The 24,671-nt window shown below is 43.5% G+C and overlaps 1 protein-coding gene across 5 annotated transcripts in view; it reads right to left on the bottom strand.

Moving 5' to 3' along the window:
• Positions 1 to 24,671, bottom strand: part of SUCLA2 (succinate-CoA ligase ADP-forming subunit beta) — a 131,607-nt gene that overhangs the window by 96,700 nt on the left and 10,236 nt on the right. For 4 of the 5 annotated variants that reach the window (XR_015059969.1, XM_085887957.1, XM_085887956.1 and 1 more), the window contains exon 2: positions 18,196 to 18,343. The exons of the other annotated variant lie outside the window; for it this stretch is intronic. Coding sequence is in view for 3 of the 4 variants with exons in the window: in XM_085887957.1 (XP_085744083.1) it covers positions 18,196 to 18,343 (148 nt within the window). In the remaining variant the exon portion in view is untranslated. The remainder of the gene's footprint in view (positions 1 to 18,195; positions 18,344 to 24,671) is intronic. 5 annotated transcript variants of the gene reach the window in all.

Here is a 24,671-nt window from a genome sequence, read left to right as displayed (position 1 = left end):
GAATATGTTATGGGGTATGGGGGGAAAGAAAAAGGTCTGAAAAACCACAGGTGGGACTGATTGACAGACGGACGGACAGACGGAGAGCATAACTGCAGTCCCTTCTGGTGAAATTGGTTGGGGACAAACAAGTGGAGAGAGACAGATAGAGACAGATAGAGACAGATAGAGACAGATAGAGACAGATAGAGACAGATAGAGACAGATAGAGACAGATAGAGACAGATAGAGACAGATGGAGACAGATGGAGACAGATGGAGACAGATGGAGACAGATGGAGACAGATAGAGACAGATGGAGACAGATAGAGACAGAGTGACAGATAGAGACAGATGGAGACAGATAGAGACAGATGGAGACAGATAGAGACAGATGGAGACAGATAGAGACAGATGGAGACAGATAGAGACAGATGGAGACAGATAGAGACAGAGTGACAGATAGAGACAGAGTGACAGATAGAGACAGAGTGACAGATAGAGACAGAGTGACAGATAGAGACAGAGTGACAGATAGAGACAGAGTGACAGATAGAGACAGAGTGACAGATAGAGACAGAGTGACAGATAGAGACAGAGTGACAGATAGAGACAGAGTGACAGATAGAGACAGAGTGACAGATAGAGACAGAGTGACAGATAGAGACAGAGTGACAGATAGAGACAGAGTGACAGATAGAGACAGAGTGACAGATAGAGACAGAGTGACAGATAGAGACAGAGTGACAGATAGAGACAGAGTGACAGATAGAGACAGAGTGACAGATAGAGACAGAGTGACAGATAGAGACAGAGTGACAGATAGAGACAGAGTGACAGATAGAGACAGAGTGACAGATAGAGACAGAGTGACAGATAGAGACAGAGTGACAGATAGAGACAGAGTGACAGATAGAGACAGAGTGACAGATAGAGACAGAGTGACAGATAGAGACAGAGTGACAGATAGAGACAGAGTGACAGATAGAGACAGAGTGACAGATAGAGACAGAGTGACAGATAGAGACAGAGTGACAGATAGAGACAGAGTGACAGATAGAGACAGAGTGACAGATAGAGACAGAGTGACAGATAGAGACAGAGTGACAGATAGAGACAGAGTGACAGATAGAGACAGAGTGACAGATAGAGACAGAGTGACAGATAGAGACAGAGTGACAGATAGAGACAGAGTGACAGATAGAGACAGAGTGACAGATAGAGACAGAGTGACAGATAGAGACAGAGTGACAGATAGAGACAGAGTGACAGATAGAGACAGAGTGACAGATAGAGACAGAGTGACAGATAGAGACAGAGTGACAGATAGAGACAGAGTGACAGATAGAGACAGAGTGACAGATAGAGACAGAGTGACAGATAGAGACAGAGTGACAGATAGAGACAGAGTGACAGATAGAGACAGAGTGACAGATAGAGACAGAGTGACAGATAGAGACAGAGTGACAGATAGAGACAGAGTGACAGATAGAGACAGAGTGACAGATAGAGACAGAGTGACAGATAGAGACAGAGTGACAGATAGAGACAGAGTGACAGATAGAGACAGAGTGACAGATAGAGACAGAGTGACAGATAGAGACAGAGTGACAGATAGAGACAGAGTGACAGATAGAGACAGAGTGACAGATAGAGACAGAGTGACAGATAGAGACAGAGTGACAGATAGAGACAGAGTGACAGATAGAGACAGAGTGACAGATAGAGACAGAGTGACAGATAGAGACAGAGTGACAGATAGAGACAGAGTGACAGATAGAGACAGAGTGACAGATAGAGACAGAGTGACAGATAGAGACAGAGTGACAGATAGAGACAGAGTGACAGATAGAGACAGAGTGACAGATAGAGACAGAGTGACAGATAGAGACAGAGTGACAGATAGAGACAGAGTGACAGATAGAGACAGAGTGACAGATAGAGACAGAGTGACAGATAGAGACAGAGTGACAGATAGAGACAGAGTGACAGATAGAGACAGAGTGACAGATAGAGACAGAGTGACAGATAGAGACAGAGTGACAGATAGAGACAGAGTGACAGATAGAGACAGAGTGACAGATAGAGACAGAGTGACAGATAGAGACAGAGTGACAGATAGAGACAGAGTGACAGATAGAGACAGAGTGACAGATAGAGACAGAGTGACAGATAGAGACAGAGTGACAGATAGAGACAGAGTGACAGATAGAGACAGAGTGACAGATAGAGACAGAGTGACAGATAGAGACAGAGTGACAGATAGAGACAGAGTGACAGATAGAGACAGAGTGACAGATAGAGACAGAGTGACAGATAGAGACAGAGTGACAGATAGAGACAGAGTGACAGATAGAGACAGAGTGACAGATAGAGACAGAGTGACAGATAGAGACAGAGTGACAGATAGAGACAGAGTGACAGATAGAGACAGAGTGACAGATAGAGACAGAGTGACAGATAGAGACAGAGTGACAGATAGAGACAGAGTGACAGATAGAGACAGAGTGACAGATAGAGACAGAGTGACAGATAGAGACAGAGTGACAGATAGAGACAGAGTGACAGATAGAGACAGAGTGACAGATAGAGACAGAGTGACAGATAGAGACAGAGTGACAGATAGAGACAGAGTGACAGATAGAGACAGAGTGACAGATAGAGACAGAGTGACAGATAGAGACAGAGTGACAGATAGAGACAGAGTGACAGATAGAGACAGAGTGACAGATAGAGACAGAGTGACAGATAGAGACAGAGTGACAGATAGAGACAGAGTGACAGATAGAGACAGAGTGACAGATAGAGACAGAGTGACAGATAGAGACAGAGTGACAGATAGAGACAGAGTGACAGATAGAGACAGAGTGACAGATAGAGACAGAGTGACAGATAGAGACAGAGTGACAGATAGAGACAGAGTGACAGATAGAGACAGAGTGACAGATAGAGACAGAGTGACAGATAGAGACAGAGTGACAGATAGAGACAGAGTGACAGATAGAGACAGAGTGACAGATAGAGACAGAGTGACAGATAGAGACAGAGTGACAGATAGAGACAGAGTGACAGATAGAGACAGAGTGACAGATAGAGACAGAGTGACAGATAGAGACAGAGTGACAGATAGAGACAGAGTGACAGATAGAGACAGAGTGACAGATAGAGACAGAGTGACAGATAGAGACAGAGTGACAGATAGAGACAGAGTGACAGATAGAGACAGAGTGACAGATAGAGACAGAGTGACAGATAGAGACAGAGTGACAGATAGAGACAGAGTGACAGATAGAGACAGAGTGACAGATAGAGACAGAGTGACAGATAGAGACAGAGTGACAGATAGAGACAGAGTGACAGATAGAGACAGAGTGACAGATAGAGACAGAGTGACAGATAGAGACAGAGTGACAGATAGAGACAGAGTGACAGATAGAGACAGAGTGACAGATAGAGACAGAGTGACAGATAGAGACAGAGTGACAGATAGAGACAGAGTGACAGATAGAGACAGAGTGACAGATAGAGACAGAGTGACAGATAGAGACAGAGTGACAGATAGAGACAGAGTGACAGATAGAGACAGAGTGACAGATAGAGACAGAGTGACAGATAGAGACAGAGTGACAGATAGAGACAGAGTGACAGATAGAGACAGAGTGACAGATAGAGACAGAGTGACAGATAGAGACAGAGTGACAGATAGAGACAGAGTGACAGATAGAGACAGAGTGACAGATAGAGACAGAGTGACAGATAGAGACAGAGTGACAGATAGAGACAGATCATGGAATTTGAAGAATTTAAGGTGCCCAACAATGGAATATGTGTTATTGGACATTGGAATTTAAAATATGCAAAAGGAAAGTGCCATGGTGCAAGCCATGGATTAACGCGTCACAAATCTGGCTAACAATGGATGGAAACAACAACCAACATGTAGACCAGTGTTGCTCAACCTTTTTTGTCCCACGCCCCACTTTGATTTTCAAAAAAAAAAAAAAAAAAAAACGTACACCCCACCATGATTGGAGACACTACAGTATATACCACATATGTATTCAAAAGGCTTTATGAAAACTTTGTTGCGAATTTTATTAAATTGCTACTCACTTCAATGGGAGCCCTGCCCTTGACGCTAGCTGCGGATTTGTTTGATTCGAGGAACCAATTTTGTCAGTTTCAGCCTGAAATCAGCACGTTTCGTGATTTGAGTGTCGATTTCTCTTAAGGCGTTGTCACACCTTGACGATTTAGCCAGCAATGGCAGCGTATAAAAATGTATGTAAAACGTTGGCGTACGCTGAAATTTTGCTGTTTTTTTTTTAAAGTTTTGGTCGTATTCATAACGTGTTGGTCGTATGCATAACATATTAGTAACGGGTACAGAAAGTTTCGTTGTCTTATAGAAAACTTATACCAACGAATGCTAAGCCTGTTGTCGGCGTTCACAACCTATGGCCAACGATAGTTTAACTTAGGGATAGCACGCTGCAAGTATCGCCGACGAACTCGTGGCGTCGCCTGTTAAAAACCTGCCGCACACCAATTTAAATCATAACCGCCTGAGAATTGGAAGTGTCAACATCGCAGTCACACCTTGACGATTTTGCCAGTGTATGCAAACGTATGAAAAATTTGGCTAAAACGCTGGCACACGTCGAATACGGTATGGGTAAGTTGTGTATACGTTAAGAGCACGCTGAAAAACGATGAAGTACGCTGTCATATTTCGTGGTACGTTTAGTACGTCGTGAAATTTCAAGCATGTTGAAAATTTTACGACATACTCGCCGTATGGCTCACACGTTCCACTATGCTGGGAATGAGTTGTAGGCACGATATGCAATCGTTGACACACGTCGACACAAGTTCCTTGTAAGTTACTCATAAGTCGAAACGCGTCGAGGTAATGTTTAGCATACCTGAAATGTATTTTCTCCGTCAAGGCACATTTCCTTTTTTTCTCCTTGGCTCCATGAAGGCACGTGACGAAATATCTGAAGTTGTTGTTGTTGTTTTTTTAATAATTTTTTTTTAGTCTATCACGAATTTTAAAATATATTCGGACATTTGCTTTTAAGTTTCGACGTCGACGTGACAATATCCTCAAACAGAAAATATTCACAGAGGAGGAACTAAGAATAAGACATGAGCAAACTGAAGAGGCAATCGGACATGACGTAACAGCACGTGACGAAATATCGGAAGTTTTTTTTTTTTTTTAACACTGCCAACAAGCCATTATACGGTAGCTGTAAATTAGAAACACGTTCAGTAAGTTCTGTGGTCGTCCGGAAGACGTCAATCTAATACGTCTACATACGTCAATATGCGTTGGAGGTACGTTACACATAGGTTCAAAACACGTTACTCATATGTTAGAAATAAGTTTTGGGTACGCTAAGCATTACCTCGACGCGTTTCGACTTATGAGTAACTTAGAAGTAACGTGCCTCGAAGTGGGTCAACGATCGCATAACATGCCTCAACACGTTACTCATAGGTTATAAATAAGTGTCGGGTACGCTAATCATTACCTCGAGGTATTTCGACTTGTGAGTAACTTACAAGTAACGTGTGTCGACGTGTGTCAACGATCGCATAACTTGCCTACAACTTATGGCCAGCATAGCGGAACGTGAGTCATACGCCTGCATACGTCGCAAAATTTCAAGCATGCTAAATTTGAGGACAACCGCAATGTACAACGATGAAAGCCAGCGTACTACGACGTATGGCAGTGTTTTTCAGCGTGCTCTTAATGTACACAAACTTACCCATAACGTATTCGACGTGTGCCGGCGTTTTAGCCCAATTTTGCATACGTCAGGCATACCTTGGCTAAATCATCAAGGTGTGACTGGGCCTTAAGGAGCAGGTGTAATCTTCATGCTTCTGGCCCTATCTGCTTCTGATGATGCAGTTAACCATAATATAGTACTACTTGACCATCTTCATTCCCGTTTTGGTATTTGTGAATCTTACTCTTGAATAGTTTTAGTTTTATTTTCAGATTGTAATCCACTTGTAAACATCGGATGAAATGAACAGAACGTTGATGGAGGTAAGAAGACCTCCATGGGAGGCAAAGAAAGGATTTCAGGGACAAAGGGAGTGTTTCCAGAATTATGGCCGTATGTTAAATAGAAAGGGGGCAGCAAGGTTTGGAGTGGGAATTAAGGAAGGAATTCAGGCTTTAAGTCAGCAGAGGGTGGGGAAGCTATTGAGGAAGGAACTGATAATGTAATTTGGATGAGTAAGGCCAGGCAAGAAAATAGAATTTCAGGAAGGGAAAAGTTAAACATACTCGATACCAATGCCAGGAGTTTAAATAATAAGATGGAAGAGCTTGAAGCCAAAGTGGATCGTGAGGAGTACGATATAGTTGCATTGAGTGAGACATGGTTTAAGGAGGAGAGTAACTGGAGGACAGGATTAGAAGGCGACAAGGTGTATCGGTGTGATAGGAAGGAGAGAATAGGAGGGTAGCAATCTGGGTAAAGGACAGCATTGCATCAAGAGAAAGATGTGACATGAAGGAGGGAATTCATGTAGAGGATTCTGTATGGGGAGAGATTAGAGATTGTAAAAACAGTAAGATACTGGAAGGATGCTGTTATAGGGCTCTGGGTGTGAAGGAAGAGGAGGAAGGAGGAGTACATGAAGAATTCAGAAGGGCATGTGGTAAAGGAAGAGTATTGATTATGGGGGATTTTAACTTGCCAAGGAGAGATTGGGTCCATGAACAGGGAAAAGACAGAGCAGATGAGGATTTCCTAGTTTTAGTCCAAGATTGCTTTTAACCCAGTTTGTGGATAAGGGAGGGGGGAGTGCAGTGTTAGACCTCCTTTTAAGTAACAATCCCAATATGGTTGAGGAGTAGGGTGGCATATCCCAATATGGTGGAAGTAGGGGAGCATTTCGGAGCAAGTGACCATAACATTGTGTGTGCAAAGATTCTGTTAAGGGTTGGAGTTCAGGATAGCAGGGCAAGGCTATTAGATTTCAGGAAGGCAAACTTTGAGGGTATGAGGAGAGAGTTGGGTGATGTAGATTGGGAGAAACGAACAACAGGACAATTGGCATCAGAAAAATGGGAAACCTTCAAGGGCCAAATGTGTAGAGTGCAGAGTTAGTACATTCTAATGAGGTGTAAAACTGGAAGCAGAAAGAGACCAGGGTGGTTGAGCAGTGAGATAAGGAATGCTGTTAAGGAGAAGCAGAAGGCATTTATTAGGTTTAAAATAACAGGACTGGAGTGAGATTTATATCACTATCGAAGTAATCAGAGGCAAGTTAAGAAAATAACTCGGTAAGCCAAAAGAGAGTATGAGAAGGACATGGCTAAGAATATTAAACATAATAGCAAGGCTTTCTTTAAGTATCTCAGGGGAAAAGAACATGTTAGGACCAGTGTGTGCCCATTAAGGATTGGCACCAAGAGAGTGTTTAGTGATGAAAGTGAGATGGCAGACTTATAACAGACTAACTTGTACAAAAGAACATTCAGCAGAATTGCCAATAGCTGAGAGTATCTATCGAAAATTAATTATCTATCGAGTATCGAAAAATAATTTACTGACATCGTGAACCTGATAGTCAGGTTCACAGTCAGTAAATTAATTTCCGTTCAAAATCTTGGTGGATTAGCAAACCTATACATTTGGGGAAACGTTATAACATGGGGAATTCGAAAATCAATGTTTACATTTACGGACATACCGCCGTGGCTGCCATTTTGAATTTTCACAATGGCGGCCATGCAGGTATGTCTGCAAATGTAAACATGTATTTTTAGATTCCCATATCATAACGTTTTTTTTTTTCTTGTATACCTTGTCGAGGCTCATCTGAGAGCTAACACACAACGCACAGCAAGGGGGCATGAGACAAGAGGGGCGGGAGTGAGAGGGACAAAACAGTGGGGAACAGACACATTAGGAGATCTGTGGAAGGGAGAGGGATGGGACGGGAAACATGGGCAATAGAAGATGGACATTACAGGGACTTTCAGGAAGGAAAGCAGGGAATTTGAAGGAAGTGGGCTTGGGTGGATTATCACGGGTAGAAAAGATCAAGGATTTGGATGGGGGAAGATAAGAGGTGGTGGTGAACAGCTGTTTTGAAAGCCTGGAGGGAAGAATGGGAAAGAATAGAGTGAGGGAGTTTATTCCAAAGGCAGGAAAAAAAGAGGAATGAAAGAGTGAAGGTGAGCAGTGATTCGTGATTTTGGTAGTTTTACCAGAAAGGGGTTGTTGGCGGACCTTGAGCGCCCTGTGGAAATGTGGTGGGGACAAAGCGCAGAGAGAGCAGGGGGGCAAGGCTAGAGAGGAGACAGTAGAAGACAAAGACCACCGACCAATCTACGGTGATTGAGTGAGAGGCCCAAAGACTCAGCCTCATTGCGGGAGATGCCGATGATCTGAAATGCCCTGGTTTCTACAGCGTGAAGCCGAGAAAGGTGGGAGGCAGGAGCACCAGCCCAGAGGGTAGAGCAGTACTCCATCAGGCTACAGACAAAAGCTTTGTAAGTGGTCAGGAGCTCAGGAGGGCCGAGGAAGGACTTTTCACGATGGAGGATTCCCAGTCGGTGACTGGCTTTGGAGGCGAGGTTTGAAATGTGGCTTTCCCAGGAAATAAAAGGTCATGGCAGAGAGTGAGACCCAGAAGCTTGAAAGAAAGGACTTCTTCCAGAGGATTGTTGAGAAAATGGATGGGGGGGGGGGTTTCTAAACGGTTACTTTCGAAGAGACATAGTGAGAGTGTCAGATTTGTCCGGATTGAAAGACATGTTCCACGTGTTGGACCAGTTTGTGATTTTATCCAGATCTGCAGTGAGCGAAGAAGCTGCTGCTTGCCGGTCTGAGGGATGACCGATGGTACGGCAGAGGGTGGAGTCATCAGCAAAGAGATAGAGGAATTTTCCAGAGTCGGAGACTTGTATAAAAAAAAAAAGGTATAGGTTTGCTCATCGTTTTTGAAAATGTATAGGTTTGCTAATCTACCAAGATTTTGAACGAAAATTAATTTACTGACATAGTGAACCTGACTATATTGTCCAGGCTATTTTTGGATTTCTGTGTGGAATAAGGAAGGTTTTTTTATTATCTTTTTTTTTTCAACATTTTTTGTTTTGTTCCAGTGGATACCAAAAGATTTTATAATTTCAACAATTTTCTGGAAGAAATGGTGCATTCTTTGAAAACAAGTGCAAGGGTGCCAATATTTTTGGCAACGACTATTTCTGGAGCCTTCACATTCTTGAGCTATTGGGTGCAGCACTTTCTACATGAGCACATCTGGTGGTGGGGGGAGGGTTATGCACATGTTATCATTTACTGTAGATGCTCTAACAAAAGCAATCAATTCCTCTGGTGAGTTGAAGGGGTTGTAAGTTATTAGGTCAACACTGTACTCCTACCATCTCTGGAGCTGAGATACAGTGTTGGTGAGGAGGGACCAAATTTCACTCCTGTTTCGGTGAGCAGGGTGGAAATGCTTTTGCTTCAACTTCTTTACAACACTAAATGTAACCCTTGTGTTCCAAGTTACTGCAACCTGTTCAATGAGCCCAGCTTGCTTTCTGGTAAAGGCTTGTCTTTGTCTTTGCAAAAAGCTCTGCATTTCTCTTTTTGGACTTCTCTCCAGCTTATATGGTTACAGAACCTGGCTTTCCAGCATTCCTTCACATAAACAAGGGTTCTCTCGAGGATTGACTGACTGTTTATGCTCTTGTGCACCAATTGCAGCTTCTTTTTTTTTTTTTTGTATACCTTGGTTGAGGCTCGTATGAGAGCTAACACACAACTCACAGCAATGAGGCATGAGACAAGAGGGGCGGGAGTGGAAGGGACAAAACAGTGGGGAACAGACACATTTGGTGAACTGTGGAAGGGAGAGGGATGGGGATGGGACGGGGAACATGGCGAAGAGAAGATGGACATTACAGGGACTTTCAGGGAGGAAAGCAGGAGAATTGAAGGAAGTGGGCTTGGGTGGATTATCGGGGGTAGAAAAGATCGAGGATTTGGATGGGGGAAGATAAGAGGTGGTGGTGAACAGCTGTTTTGAAAGCCTGGAGGGAAGAATGGGAAAGAATAGAGTGAGGAAGTTTATTCCAAAGGCGGGAAAAAAGAGGAATGAAAGAGTGAAGATGGGCAGAGATTCGTGATTTTGGTAGTTTTACCAGAAGGGGGTTGTTGGCGGACCTTGAGCGCCCTGTGGAAATGTGGTGGGGACAAATCGCAGAGAGCAGGGGGGGCAAGGCTGGAGAGGAGTCGGTAGAAGACAGAAAGACCACTGACCAACCTGCGGTGATTGAGTGAGAGGCCCAAAGACTCAGCTTCATTGCGGGAGATGCCGATGATCTTAAATGCCCTGGTTTCGACAGCGTGAAGCTGAGAAAGGTGGGAGGCAGGAGCACCAGCCCAGAGGGGAGAGCAGTACTCCATCAGGCTACGGACAAAAGCTTTATAAGTGGTCAGGAGCTCAAGAGGGCCGAGGAAGGACTTTGCACGACGGAGGATTCCCAGTCGGCGACTGGCTTTTGAGGCGAGGTTGGAAATGTGACTTTCCCAGGAAAGGTCATGGCAGATAGTGAGAGCCAGAAGCTTGAAAGAAAAGACTTCTTCCAGAGGATTGTTGAGAAAGTGGATGGGGGGGTTTTGTAAACAGTCCTTTCGAAGAGACATAGTGAGAGTGTGAGATTTGTCTGGATTGAAAGACATGTTCCACGTGTTGGACCAGTTTGTGATCTTATCCAGATCTGCAGTGAGCGAAGAAGCTGCTGCTTGCCGGTCTGAGGGATGACAGATGGTACGGCAGAGGGTGGAGTCGTCGGCAAAGAGAAATAGAGGATTTTCCAGAGAGTCCTCGAGATCATTGATGAAAACCAGAAAAAGAACAGGGCCCAGAACGCTACCTTGAGGAACTCCAGCCTGCACAGAAAGAGGGGATGAAAGAACTCCATTTAGGGCCACACGTTGACTGCGACAGGAGAGGAAGTCTGCGAGCCATGAGTGGAGATGGCCTTGAATACCATGGGAAGAGAGTTTGGTGAGTAGGGCAGGGTGCCAGACTGTGTCAAAAGCACGTGATATGTCCAGGGATACGGCTCGGATTTCCTGTCTGGCATTGAGGACCTCCATCCATTGATGGGAGAGCAGAAGCAGCATATCCAGCATATCCAGCTTTAGCCGGGTTCGTGTGAAGATTACGCCAATCTGATTAGACATCAGCTGTGGTTTCAGGTCCTGGGTCAAGATGAGTAGTTAGTGGATGATGGTACATTTGCTGGTACTTTTATGTTTAAAAAAAAGAAAACAAGTGGTGCCAGGCACAACAAATCCCACCCATTTAAGACATAAAGTTATTTTTGGGATCAAATTTAAATTTGATACATCCTTAACCTGAATGTTGATAAGGAATAGAATAAGGAATATTTTAGTCTTAGTTTGAAGTCAATTAAACCATTTTTGAGAAGTTATGACCGTAAAATGATTTTGACCTTTCAAGGCCACGTAAGGTCAAAGGTCATGGTGTCAAATGAAAGCCAATAAAGGACTTGATATACGTCTTCCATAGTAAACACACATATTCCTAACCTTTTTTGATTTATAATGGAAAATGTGTAATTTTGACCAATGACAATGACCCCCAAAACTTCGGACCCTACCGATCTTCACAAATATGCATTTTTCACTATAGGAATGGGTAGGATTATAAGTGACAAATAGAATAAGGTTCACAACAAGCTTAGTTTGAAGTAAATAAGATCATTTTTGACGAAGTTATGAACGAAAAACGATTTTGATCTTTTCGTGACCTTGACCTTTGATCCAATTGGACCCAAAAGTTAATGGGGTTGTCCAAGGTTCATTGCCCACCTGTGGATTAAATTTGATAGTGTTTTCTAAAGCCGCTTTGCCATAAAGTTGCTAACAGACAGACAGACAAACAAACAAAGACAAGCAGACAAACAAACCGGATGATTACAATATCCCGCTCCCTCCCTCCGGGGGGGGGTGGGATAAAAAGAAACCGTAACCCTGTTGTAGCTATTACTGAGGCCCTGTCACACCTTGACAATTTCGCCAGCGTATGCCGACGTATGAAAATTTGGCGAATACGCTGGCACACGTCGAATACGTTATGGCTAAGTTTTGTATACGTTAAGAGCACGCTGAATCACGCTGGCATACGTCGTAGTACGCCGAGCTCGTCGACAAATTTTAAGCATTCTCAAAATTTTTTGACGTGCTCAGCATATGACTCACACGTTCCGCATATGCTGGCCATAAGTTGGAGGCACGTTATGCGATCGTTGACACACGTTACTTGTAAGTTACTCAGAAGTCGAAATACGTCGAGGTAATGTCTAGCGTACCCGAAACTTATTTCTAACCTATGAGTAACGTGCTTTGAACCTATGTGTAACGTATCTCAAACGCATATTGACGTATTTGACATCTTCCGGACGACCACAGAACTTACTGAACGTGTTTCTAACTTACATCTACCGTATAATGGCGTATTGGCAGCGTTTAGGGGAATTGGTAGATAAAAATGGGGTTCACAGGAGGAACCCGTCAGTGTTCCAGACTCCATGGTGAATAGTCATAGTAGTTCCATGTCAGTAGTAGTAGGTGAGCGTGATGGGGAGGGTGTGGGTGATGATGGATCGTCCTTGTGTCCACGTCCACGGCCACGGCCAGGAGACTTCTTTGCAGCATTCTTCGAAGTTTTATTCGGCATGACGGTGATGTTAACACTTCGATGTCTAGTGCGGTTATGATTTGAATCGTCGAGCGGCAGCCTTTTAATAGGCTACGCTACGTGATCGTCGGTGATATGCTGCCGCGCGCTATGCATAAGTTAGACTATCGTTGGGCATAGGTTGTGAACGCCGACAACACGCTAAGCATTCGTTGGTACAAGTTATCGAAACGTTCTGTGTACGTTACTAATACGTTATGCATACGTCCAACTCGTTATGAAGACGCCCAAAACTGAAAAAAAAACATCAATAGTTCAGCGTACGCCAGCGTTTTAGATACATTTTGATACGTTGCCATACGCTGGCTAAAACGTCAAGGTGTGACAGAGCCCTAAGTGGTGGTCTGTAAGCTAAACTTAGCACTTCAATGTAAAGTAAACCCTCAAATATCATGGGTTTCTTACCAATTGTGGGCAACCTATTGCTCCGATTTTGTTATCGCGGTATTTCATTACAAGCTATTGTGCACGTGTATGACGACTTATAACACTGGACAACAATGACTTTGCTACTAGGGTGGAAGTATGCGTTCTAGACTAAATGGAGTCTGCTGATTCTGAATCTGTTCAGAATTTTCCCAGCACGTCAGGACTTTGAGTTATACTTGTGGTCCAATTACAGTGGCTTGCCCTGGTGGGTGATTTTGAGCGATCATAATTTTTTTTTTTTGTACTTCTGGTTTCAATTATAGCAATACAACTGTTGTATAGTATTATTTCTCATAAAAAGAGCTTTAGAATGCACTTTCAATTATTTTTAAAATGGATGAAAACTGACCAAGCTTTGAATTTTTAAGTAAAATTTTCCACGTGGTATTACAATTTTGCGTGCCGCTTCCACTTGAGTTTGCAGCATGGGAAGCATTTGTGTTGGTTGTGCAGAACTTTCTTGGGAACCATAGATCTGAACAGTATGTGGAACAAGTGGACAACATGCTAAAGGCCTATCAGCAAATGGACTGGAGGATGTCTCTTAAAATGCACTTCTTGCATTCTCATCTTGATTTCTTCCCACCTAATATAATATGGGATGGGTGAGGGAAGCGATGAGCATGGCGAAAGGTTCCACCAGGACATTTTGGTCATGGAAACTAGGTATCAAGGCCGGTTCAACCCAAATATGATGGGTGATTTCTGCTGATTCCGACAACGGGAGACCAGTTCCACACACAAGCGTAAGAGCAAGTGTCTCACACACCGACTATATTGAAAGGAAGATTGTAAACATGAAGTGTTGTTTCTGAATCACACACGATTGGGCAGATTGCCCCATCAAGTTTACACCCTTCCTAAGATTACCAAGTTCTAATGTTTTATCAATATATTTTTCAGCAACTTGTTTATATACTACACATTATACAAGGAAATCAATCATTGTTATGGGTCATTCCATGTCAAATCATCAAAGAATCTGCCGTCATCTCAGATTTTTGTAAAAAATTTGGGAACCAATTGGGACCCATGAAAAACGGCAAGAACTCAAATATTTTTGCTAACAGCCTCTTAATTAGTGAGATACAGACTAACGAACTTTGGACTAATTAGCACGACGTCGCGAATTCAAATGGCCATATCTCTAAAAGTATAACACCTAGAGAGCTGGTTTTGGTGTCATTTTAAAGGTATTTTCATGCCCTATGAATTTGTCTGGGAAACATTTTCCTACCTCCAACCACAAAAAAGTTATCACAAAATATAAACTTCAATCGTGAATCCCCAAAAAATGTATCCTTCAAATTTCCTCAAATTCATCCCAGAGGTACCTTATGATGTTAAGAAGCTTCCACTAGTTTCTGAGATATAAGCAATAATGTACATGTATGTATGGCATATAGGTTCAAAAATCAGCATTAATTTGTAATGTATTATATAATCATTCTAACCTAGCCATGACAGGGAACACAGGGAACACAGGGAACGACCATCAATTGCTTTGAAGTATCATATACTTTCATTTTCATCTGGGCCTGAGGGGAAGAAACAAGTGCTGCTGTTGCTGCATTGAAGAGGAAATTGAAAGCCTAAGTCAGGTTAGTGAACACTGTGTACTTGAACTCACTTATTGATTGTATAATACATTACAAATGCTGCTTTTCGAACCTATATGCCATATGTACATGTACATTATTGCTCACACCTCAGAAACTATTGGAATGCCCATCACAAATTTTACATGGAAGCTTCTTGACATCATAAGGTACCTCTGGGATGAATTTGAGGAAATTTGAAGGATACATTTTTTGGGGATTCACGATTGAAGTTTATATTTTGTGATTGGAGGTAGGAAAATGTTTCCCAGACAAATTCATAGGACATGAAAATACCTTTAAAATGACACCAAAACCAGCTCTCTAGGTGTTATACTTTTAGAGATATGGCCATTTGAATTCGCGACGTCGTGCTAATTAGTCCAAAGTTCGTTAGTCTGTATCTCACTAATTAAGAGGCTGTTAGCAAAAATATTTGAGTTCTTGCCGTTTTTCATGGGTCCCAATTGGTTTGCAAAATTTTACAAAAATCTGAAAGATGACGGCAGATTCTTTGATGATTTGACATGGAATGGCCCTTATCTAAAGTTGATGTGAAAGTAATTACGAAGCACTGATATTAGAACACAATGTGGTGATCTGCAATAATAAAGTATCTTATAGAGCATGCTGGGTGTCATTAATACATATACATATTTTGAAAACCTGACGTGCTGGCTAAATTATGACTCCAGATTTGAAATCAACAGCCCAGATGTAGCCAAGAACACCTGCATTTCCCTTAGTAGCAGACAAAAAGGTTTTTTGTTGCCCAGTGTAATCGCAGGCAACACGAGTCATTGCTTGCGTCCGTCCGCATGGAATGATTCTCTCATTACGAGCCTTTTCTTGTTTCTCGCGCACCGTTAATTGTAGTAATCAGAACACCGTAAGGGAACAAAGCAAATTTTAATAATGAACCGTCAAACAGGAAATGGCATACGGAGATCCTGTAATACTAGATCTACAAGATCTAGCAGACACACAACAGTAAATAATGGCGCCCAAACGTAAAACTATGGACAAAATGAATCGTGCTAAAAGGCATAGAAACGTAATGACATCGTGCGAATAAATCTAGCTGTTAGATATGTCGGCAAGAAGTTGAAGTGCGACATCTGAGGGCCGCCATTACCGGATCAATGATTCAACTGTGTGTAAACGTGAATCAAATATCTGTGCAAGGGTTCCTGTTAGCAAAGCGCAAAAGGCTCATTCAAGTCCCATGATCCTCATATTGAAAGAATGGAAAAAGCACTTAATGTTTGGATCGAGGACCAAACAGAAAAAAATGCCTTTGAGTGGACCGGTGTGTGGTAGAAATCATTCTGAATTTACCAATGTTATCACGAGGCACCTGGGGCCAAAGGCTCCAGTTCAAACATGGGTCATGGAACAAACTGAGGCAAAGGAATTTATGTTGGAGCAGGTTTTTAACGTCGAAGAGATGGGATTATTTTGGAAAAGGATGCCATCTCTTATTTTCCTGTCCAAGCAGGGAAGATCGACTCCAGGTCACGGTGGCTATGGATCATTTTACCCTACTTCTATGTGGCAATGCAGCAGGCAACGTCATCGTGTTCTCAACGATCTAACAGCCATCGCAAGTTCTACATCTACATCTTCTAACCTCCACCCTCCCCCCTATAGCAGCATCATCAACTCCAAGCTAAGTCTTGTGTTTTCTATTTATGGCAGAGTGCAGTACGAATGAGTATGTAATATGTTTATTGTTTACCCTCACCCACCTCGCTGTTTTGGAATCAATTTAAAAGGAAAAAGACTTGTATTTTTGTTTAATTTACACTGTATTTATTGGACTTGCACATTTATTTCAATGCTAACGTGGTGTGTGTGTGTGTGTGTGTGTGTGTGTGTGTGTGTGTGTGTGTGTGTGTGTGTGTGTGTGTGTGTGTGTGTGTGTGTGTGTGTGTGTGTGTGTGTGTGTGTGTGTGTGTGTGTGTGTGTGTGTGTGTGTGTATATTCTTGCAGAGTACCCGCCCAATGGCCGATCTTGTTCTGAGCATGTAACACATTCTTCTGACACATACCTTTATTTGGGCAGTATATTGGCAACTGTTAGCTCTGTATTGGCAAAACAAACCAAAAATATATATAAAAAAAATAAAGGTTACGTGCATTAAGTAAAAACATACTGATTGCTTAGAATTCAAAACGCCCCACTGCACTGGAAAACGTGTGGAGAGGAATACGCTACTGTAAATGGTGGAGACTTGGAATACCCACACCCACCTGGAGGCAGCGCTACACGATACACATTTACAGAGAATTTGCACCCCCCCCAACCCCCTCCAAAACCACCAGCAAATATAAAACACCCCTATACACTAATTGGGTCATGCTGATCCTACGTAGCAAGTGTGGATGTAATCAGCTCAGAACCGTTGGAGTAGCACGACAAATAAACACACAAACACATCGGTCCATTAAGTATAAAGTAAGCATTCACGTACATGTTTTTTTCAGTTGTAACGTGTTTAGTTCTTGCTGTCCTTGATCATCCTCAATACATGTATTTTCTTGAAGTCAAGGAACCAAATCCCCCTTTTCCATTGGTCCTTAGTTTCCACGATCACGGTTTCAACTATTGCAGCATTTTCCAGGAACCCAACCCCCATGATATTGGAGGGTTCACTGTACTTTTGTACTATATTTGGTGCTGCAGTCCATTGAGTATTTACAAAAATGTGATCCATTTCCTTCCTTATTCTGCAAACGAATATTTACTACTATCACTGTTGTACAAAGTATAGCAGTCAATATTCTTTCTTTAAGGGGGAGGGGGAGATTCAGATTCGTAATTTGAAGGAAAGGCAGGGGTCTACGAGTCATTCTCCATGGTCATTTATTTCTCCAGACCGATCGATGGGGTCCATGGGCTGTGGTGCAGCCAGTCCTGTCTATTGGTATATGACGCCTGGATTTCCCACATTCATCTTTTAACTTCTTCAATATCATCACGTCTGTTAAACGCCACAGTACACATGATGGAACACCACAGCAATTATGAAGTCTACCACAAACACAGGACTTGCTAATGTGATGATCATTCAGAATTCCTTATTTCCTGGTCAGGAACAAAGGAACATTCATGTTCACAGTCTCAAAAAGCTTAATGATCAAGAGAGGTTGAGAAGAAGTATGCCTACATCACCAAAACAAAAAGAGAAAAAAATGTCAAAAACCAACTAAATTCGTTTTCCAAACCATGTACAGATCATGGGAAAAATGATAAGGCTCCAACTTTAATGTGATACCAAACATCAGCATCAATACAGAAGAGCAGCCAAAGTGGTCACAGTGGTAGGGTTAGGAAAACGTGCTCAGCCATACCAAGCCATTAACTGCAGCACTCAGCAATTCATTTGTTTCTGACATGGAGACCACATACCCAATCCTTTCGCTGCATCATATGCCTCTTGGGGTGATGAGGCCACCTGGTATTTTGGGATAGGCACCTTCATCTCCTGTAGGAGATCCATGCTCAAATACTCGTGTATAGAGAGGCAGCGGCATGGCTGTCCTGACCCCACCACATGCTGGGGAAACAAAAGAAAAACAAACTAGAATGCCACTCTTCGACGTCGTAAAGGAACCGATATGCCTCCGCCAAGATAATTACATCATAATACATACTTGCACCAAGTTTTATTTAAATCCCATCAGCTGTTCTCGAGCATCACATTTTTACCCAGCATGACCCCTGACCTTTGACCTCGATGCCAAAATCTAATCAGTTCATCTTTGTATCATAATGTTTACTTCTACCAAGTTTGGTCAAATCCCATCACGTTAGCGTGGTAACATGATTTTTAGCCACGTTGCGTAATGAACACTGGCTCTAAGAGAGCTCCGCGTTGTTGTTGTTGTTGTTGTTGTTGTTATTCTTCTTCTTCTGGTGAAGACAAAACCTTTCTGGGGGTGAGAATAGGGAGTGAAGCAGGCAGGGAGGTTACATGGAGGTACCTGATGCCCTGAGGAACCTGATGCCCTGGAGGCACCCGATGCGCTGGAGGCACCAGATGCCCTGGAAGCACCGGATGCCCTGGAGGCACCGGATGCCCTGGAGGCACCGGATGCCCTGGGGGTACCTGATGCCCTGGAAGCTCGCATAGCAAGGAGATTGACTGGTGGAATGATGCGGCTCTTGGACACATTTGTCCTTGTTTATCTAACAGGACCTCTAACATTTGACCTTTTGATCCCATCGTCTAATCCCTTCATCCTTGCATCATCATACATACTTGTATCAAGTTTGACTTTGATCCCTTCAGCCGTTCTTAAGTTTTTTGTTTTTTTTTGTATACCTTGGTCGAGGCTCGTATGAGAGCAAACACACAACTCACAGCAAGGAGGCATGAGACAAGAGGGGCGGGAGTGGAAGGGACAAAACAGTGGGGAACAGACACATTAGGTGAACTGTGGAAGGGAGAGGGATGGGGATGGGACGGGGAACATGGCGAAGATAAGATGGACATTTCAGGGACTTTCAGGAAGGAAAGCAGGAGAAATGAAGGAAGTGGGCTTGGGTGGATTATCGGGGGTAGAAAAGATCGAGGATTTGGATGGGGGAAGATAAGAGGTGGTGGTGAACAGCTGTTTTGAAAGCCTGGAGGGAAGAATGGGAAAGAATAGAGTGAGGAAGTTTATTCCAAAGGCGGGAAAAAAAGAGGAATGAAAGAGTGAAGATGAGCAGTGATTCGTGATTTTGGTAGTTTTACCAGAAGGGGGTTGTTGGCGGACCTTGAGCGCCCTGTGGAAATGTGGTGGGGACAAATCGCAGAGAGAGCAGGGGGGCAAGGCTGGAGAGGAGTCGGTAGAAGACAGAAAGACCACCGACCAACCTGCGGTGATTGAGTGAGAGGCCCAAAGACTCAGCTTCATTGCGGGAGATGCCGATGATCTTAAATGCCCTGGTTTCGACAGCGTTAAGCCGAGAAAGGTGGGAGGCAGGAGCACCAGCCCAGAGGGGAGAGCAGTACTCCATCAGGCTACGAACAAAAGCTTTGTAAGTGGTCAGGAGCTCAAGAGGGCCGAGGAAGGACTTAGCACGACGGAGGATTCCCAGTCGGCGACTGGCTTTTGAGGCGAAGTTGGAAATGTGACTTTCCCAGGAAAGGTCATGGCAGATAGTGAGACCTAGAAGCTAGAAAGAAAAGACTTCTTCCAGAGGATTGTTGAGAAAGTGGATGGGGGGGTTTTGTAAACGGTCCTTTCGAAGAGACATAGTGAGAGTGTGAGATTTGTCTGGATTGAAAGACATGTTCCACGTGTTGGACCAGTTTGTGATTTTATCCAGATCTGCAGTGAGCGAAGAAGCTGCTGCTTGCCGGTCTGAGGGATGACAGATGGTACGGTAGAGGGTGGAGTCGTCGGCAAAGAGAAATAGAGGATTTTCCAGAGAGTCCGAGAGATCATTGATGAAAACCAGAAAAAGAACAGGGCCCAGAACGCTACCTTGAGGAACTCCAGCCTGCACAGGAAGAGGGGATGAAAGAACTCCATTTAGGGCCACACGTTGACTGCGACAGGAGAGGAAGTCTGCGAGCCATGAGTGGAGATGGCCTTGAATACCATGGGAAGAGAGTTTGGTGAGTAGGGCAGGGTGCCAGACTGTGTCAAAAGCACGTGATATGTCCAGGGATACGGCTCGGATTTCCTGTCTGGCATTGAGGACCTCCATCCATTGATGGGAGAGCAGAAGCAGCATATCCAGGGTAGAGTGACCTGGTCTGAAACCAAATTGATGATTGGAAATCAAGCCATTGGAGAAGAGGAAGGATTTCATATCTGAAGCGATGATGGATTCCATCACCTTGCTGATGATTGGGAGAAGGCTGATTGGTCTGTAGTTATAGGGATCTGTTTTTGCACCTTTTTTATGCAGGGCAGTGATGTTAGCAGATTTCCAAGCAGATGGCAGATGACCTTGGGCAAATGAGAGGGTGAATAGAACAGAGAGAGGGTGAGCAAGAGCAGAAGAGCAGGCTTTGAGGACACGTGGGCTGATGCCGTCTGGACCGGTTGCAGAATCTGACTCGAGGTTTGAAAGCAAGCTCTCCACCTTGTCAGGAGAAAAGGATACAGAGTCCAGGGACAGTTGGGTGCGACTGGGTAAAGTGGGTAGAGATAGTGATGGGTTTAGGACACAAGATTTAGCTGCAAACACCGAGTTTAGACATTCAGCTTTATCACGTGTGGAATCAGCAGTGCGGCCATTTGAGGTAAGGGAGGGGATGGAGGGGGAACATACACCAGAAACAGATTTGATTAAACGCCACCAGGATTTTGAGGAGGGAGAGAGGTTTGAGAGTTCAGACTTGAGATGAGAAAGATGTTGTTTTCTGGCTCTCCTGAGGGTAGATACACACTTGTTCCGAGCTTTGTGGAAAGAACTGAGATTGCCCTCAGTTGGGTTTGCTTTCCATGAGGCAAAGGCAAGTTGTTTCAGGACAACTGCCTCGCCACAAGCTTCAGTAAACCAAGGGCGGGAGGAAGGGTAAGACAACTGAACACGAGAGGGGATAAATCTGTGCATGAGGGAGAGCAAGTTTCTTTGAAAGAATTCCCAGGATGAGTTGATGATTGAGAAAGTAGTGATAGGAGACCAGTCTGTAAGTTTGATGGCTGCTCGGAGACCCTGCCAGTCGGCTTGAGTGAAATGCCAGACTCGACGGCGGTGAGGTGGTTCTCTGATAACAGCCAGAGAGATGTCCACTTTGACAAGGACGTGGTCAGAAGAACCAATTGGAGCGAAGGAAGAGCAGCAGATATTGTCAGGGAAATTTGTCAAAACCAGATCCAGAAGAGATGGAGATCAAAACCAGATCCAGAAGTTATCACGGCAACGAAAGCCTATCACAGATGGACAACAGGAAAACATAATGCCTCAGGCGACTTCGTTGGAGGAGGCATAAAAACGTTGCAGGTTGCTGTGTTCCTTCCCTCTTATTTCTCTTCCTCCCATATGTTCACTCCCTTATGTCCATGTCTTGTCCCCAATACCCCCACCAATAGCGTGTTGCATTCTACCATGTGTCGCCTCGCTCTTCCACAAGCCTAGATTTTGTATATACAAAATAACAACAAAATATCTGGAAGAGGGATGAGCCAAACACAAACATGCCGAACATAGTTGGGCCATGTTAGAAATGGACATTGTCCACATTGAATTGTCCGTGTTTGGCAAATATTGTGTGCGCATGCATGGCTTACGTGTGTATGTATGCAAGCGTGGCTTATGCGTGCGTGGCTTATGTGTGTATGTGCGTGAACGTGGTGTGTGTGTGTGTGTGTGTGTGTGTGTGTGTGTGTGTGTGTGTGTGTGTGTGTGTGTGTGTGTGTGTGTGTGTGTGTGTGTGCGTGCGTGCGTGTGCGTGCGTGTGCGTGCGTGTGCGTGCGTGTGCGTGCGTGTGCGTGCGTGTGCGCGTGTGTGCGTGTGTGTGTGTGTGTGCGTGTGTGTGTGTGCGCGCGCCCCTGTGGCTTACATGCGTGTACGTGCGTGAGTGGCTTTCGCGAATGTACGTGTGTGCATGGCTTACGCGCATGTATGTGCTCGCGGATGGCTTATGCGCGTGTACGTGGTCGCGTGGCTTATGCGTGTGTACGTGGCTTACATGTTTGTACACGAGCACACATGGATTAGTACACGTGTGGCTTACGTGTGTGTATGCGGCTTTTGTGTGTGTACATGTGGGCATGGCTTACGTGTGTGTACATGTGGGCATGGCTTATGTGTGCGCACACATCGTTTACATGTGTGTGTTTACATTTGTGTAAATGTGTTAAAACAAGCTTTAAGTGTTAATTCAATACACTCGAAACATGGGATAGTTGGGGAGGTGGGGCAAATATATTTTGTACCACAGCTAACAATCCACCCATCTTCAGCAGCGATCAGTAAACCAGTTGCATTGCAGCATGTGCACATGCAAAAATCGTAAATCGTGTGTCTGAGTGAGTGAGAGAAACAGTCACACACAATCCCACACTGTCCTTCATGAAGAGTCGATGAGCTGTTGCCAGCACCCTGGCCAAATTCTAGATTCCCACTCTAACCTGCAGGGTGCACTGCATCAGTGGTACAGCTGCACCCCCAGCAAATGATGCTACCTGCAGCCATGTGCTACATACAAAATAAGAAAAATATTATATGAAAAGCCCTTCCCACGAAGCACCAAAATGACCGTTTATAGTCTTGTCAGGAATCAGACCAAGATAAGACAGCTCAAAGGTAATTGTACTCCTACTCCACAATGCTGTCGGACAGAATATTGATCAAATGCTTGACGAACCTTGCTATCTAAATAATCAATCTTATCCTGGAATATCATAAACCCTCCTTCAAGGAAATTAGAACATGCTATGCAATATTATTTTTGCGTTATGGACATCATGCCCAGATGTTTATGTTTATTCCATCGACACAATCGACAAAAATCTGAGCCACTTTGAAAGCGAGTCGATTAGAAATCACTGCGTATATCAATGGACAAATGGTTATATTTTTAGAGAATGACAAAAACTATTCAAGGCAGATGGGCTGTGACAATCACAATGACTATCGTAATTACTGCCGCAATTTGGTGAAATGAAGCCATCAGCAATTAATCTTAGGGTCATGCATTCCCATCTGACCATACTGAAACACACACAGTATGTTGTTGCCAAATGTAAATAAACTTGTTTAAGAGAAATTGAATACTTTAAGTTCATTTTTGGAAAAACTACATGAATATTGATTTTTCCTTTACAGACCCATTTACTTTTTGAGAGACTGCAATGTATACTTTTTATTAACTCCTCCAAATGCTTCATTCACCACACAATGTGGTTATGAGCTTGTCATGTGGAACATTTATGTATGGTTATGGAAAGCAAGCATGCGTACGCACACCATGTTTATTAAAGTAAGTGTGTGTGTGTGTGTGTGTGTGTGTGTGTGTGTGTGTGTGTGTGTGTGTGTGTGTGTGTGTGTGTGTGTGTGTGTGTGTGTGTGTGTGTGTGTGTGTGTGTGTGTGTGTGTGTGTGTGTGTGTGTGTGTGTGTGTGTGTGTGTGTGTGTGTGTGTGTGTGTGTGTGTGTCTTCCACTCAGTATCATGCAATTTCAGGCCTGGTTCATAATGATGTTTCATCAGCAGCAGAAAAAGAATAAAAATTCACTACATCAGAAACAGTTCAAAAGGAAGACACTTATTCTAATATATAGATGCAGATGGAGAATACTACCAACTGCATTACCACATCCCCACCTAAGGTGAAGGAGGTTATGTTTTCACCCGTTTCTGTCTGTTTGTTTCTTTGTGTACAGGATATCTCAAAAAGTTGTGGACAGGTTGGGTGTGTGACAAGGATGAATGGATTAGATTTTGGTGAAGATCCAGATACTAGAATTTTTAAAGTGATTCTTAACCACTGAAAGATAAAGATAGGGCTCAAAACCGACATATAGCACAATATCTCAAAAAGTTGTGGACGGATTCAGACGAAAAACTTGGTGCACATGTTGGGTGTGTGACAAGGACGAACAGATTAGATTTTGGTAAAGATCCGGATCCGGATCTGATCATTTTTAAAGTGATTCGTCACCATTAAGCGATTGGACCAAAAAACGATATACAAGCATAATATTTGAAAATTTTACTGGGCCTGAGATGTTCTCGTAGATCAGGCATTACGTGGCGAAGGTATGCGCTCCACCGAGTGACCTTGTAGTTGAGGAATAGGATTGAATTTGACGATTAAAAGCCTCATAAATACTCCATTTAATGGGCACAGAAAAAGTTTTCCGGACACATATTTTAAAGCAACAAACTCCAAATTAAAACAAGCTCATTGTTTACCTTAACTACACTGAATATATTATTG

Source organism: Eptatretus burgeri, chromosome 7, assembly GCF_056783735.1.
Source record: "Eptatretus burgeri isolate ZD-2024b chromosome 7, Ebu_testis_v1, whole genome shotgun sequence".
Lineage (NCBI taxonomy): Eukaryota > Metazoa > Chordata > Myxini > Myxiniformes > Myxinidae > Eptatretus > Eptatretus burgeri.
Note: the sequence above shows the minus strand (reverse complement) of the source record. Positions and strands in the feature narration are given on the sequence as shown.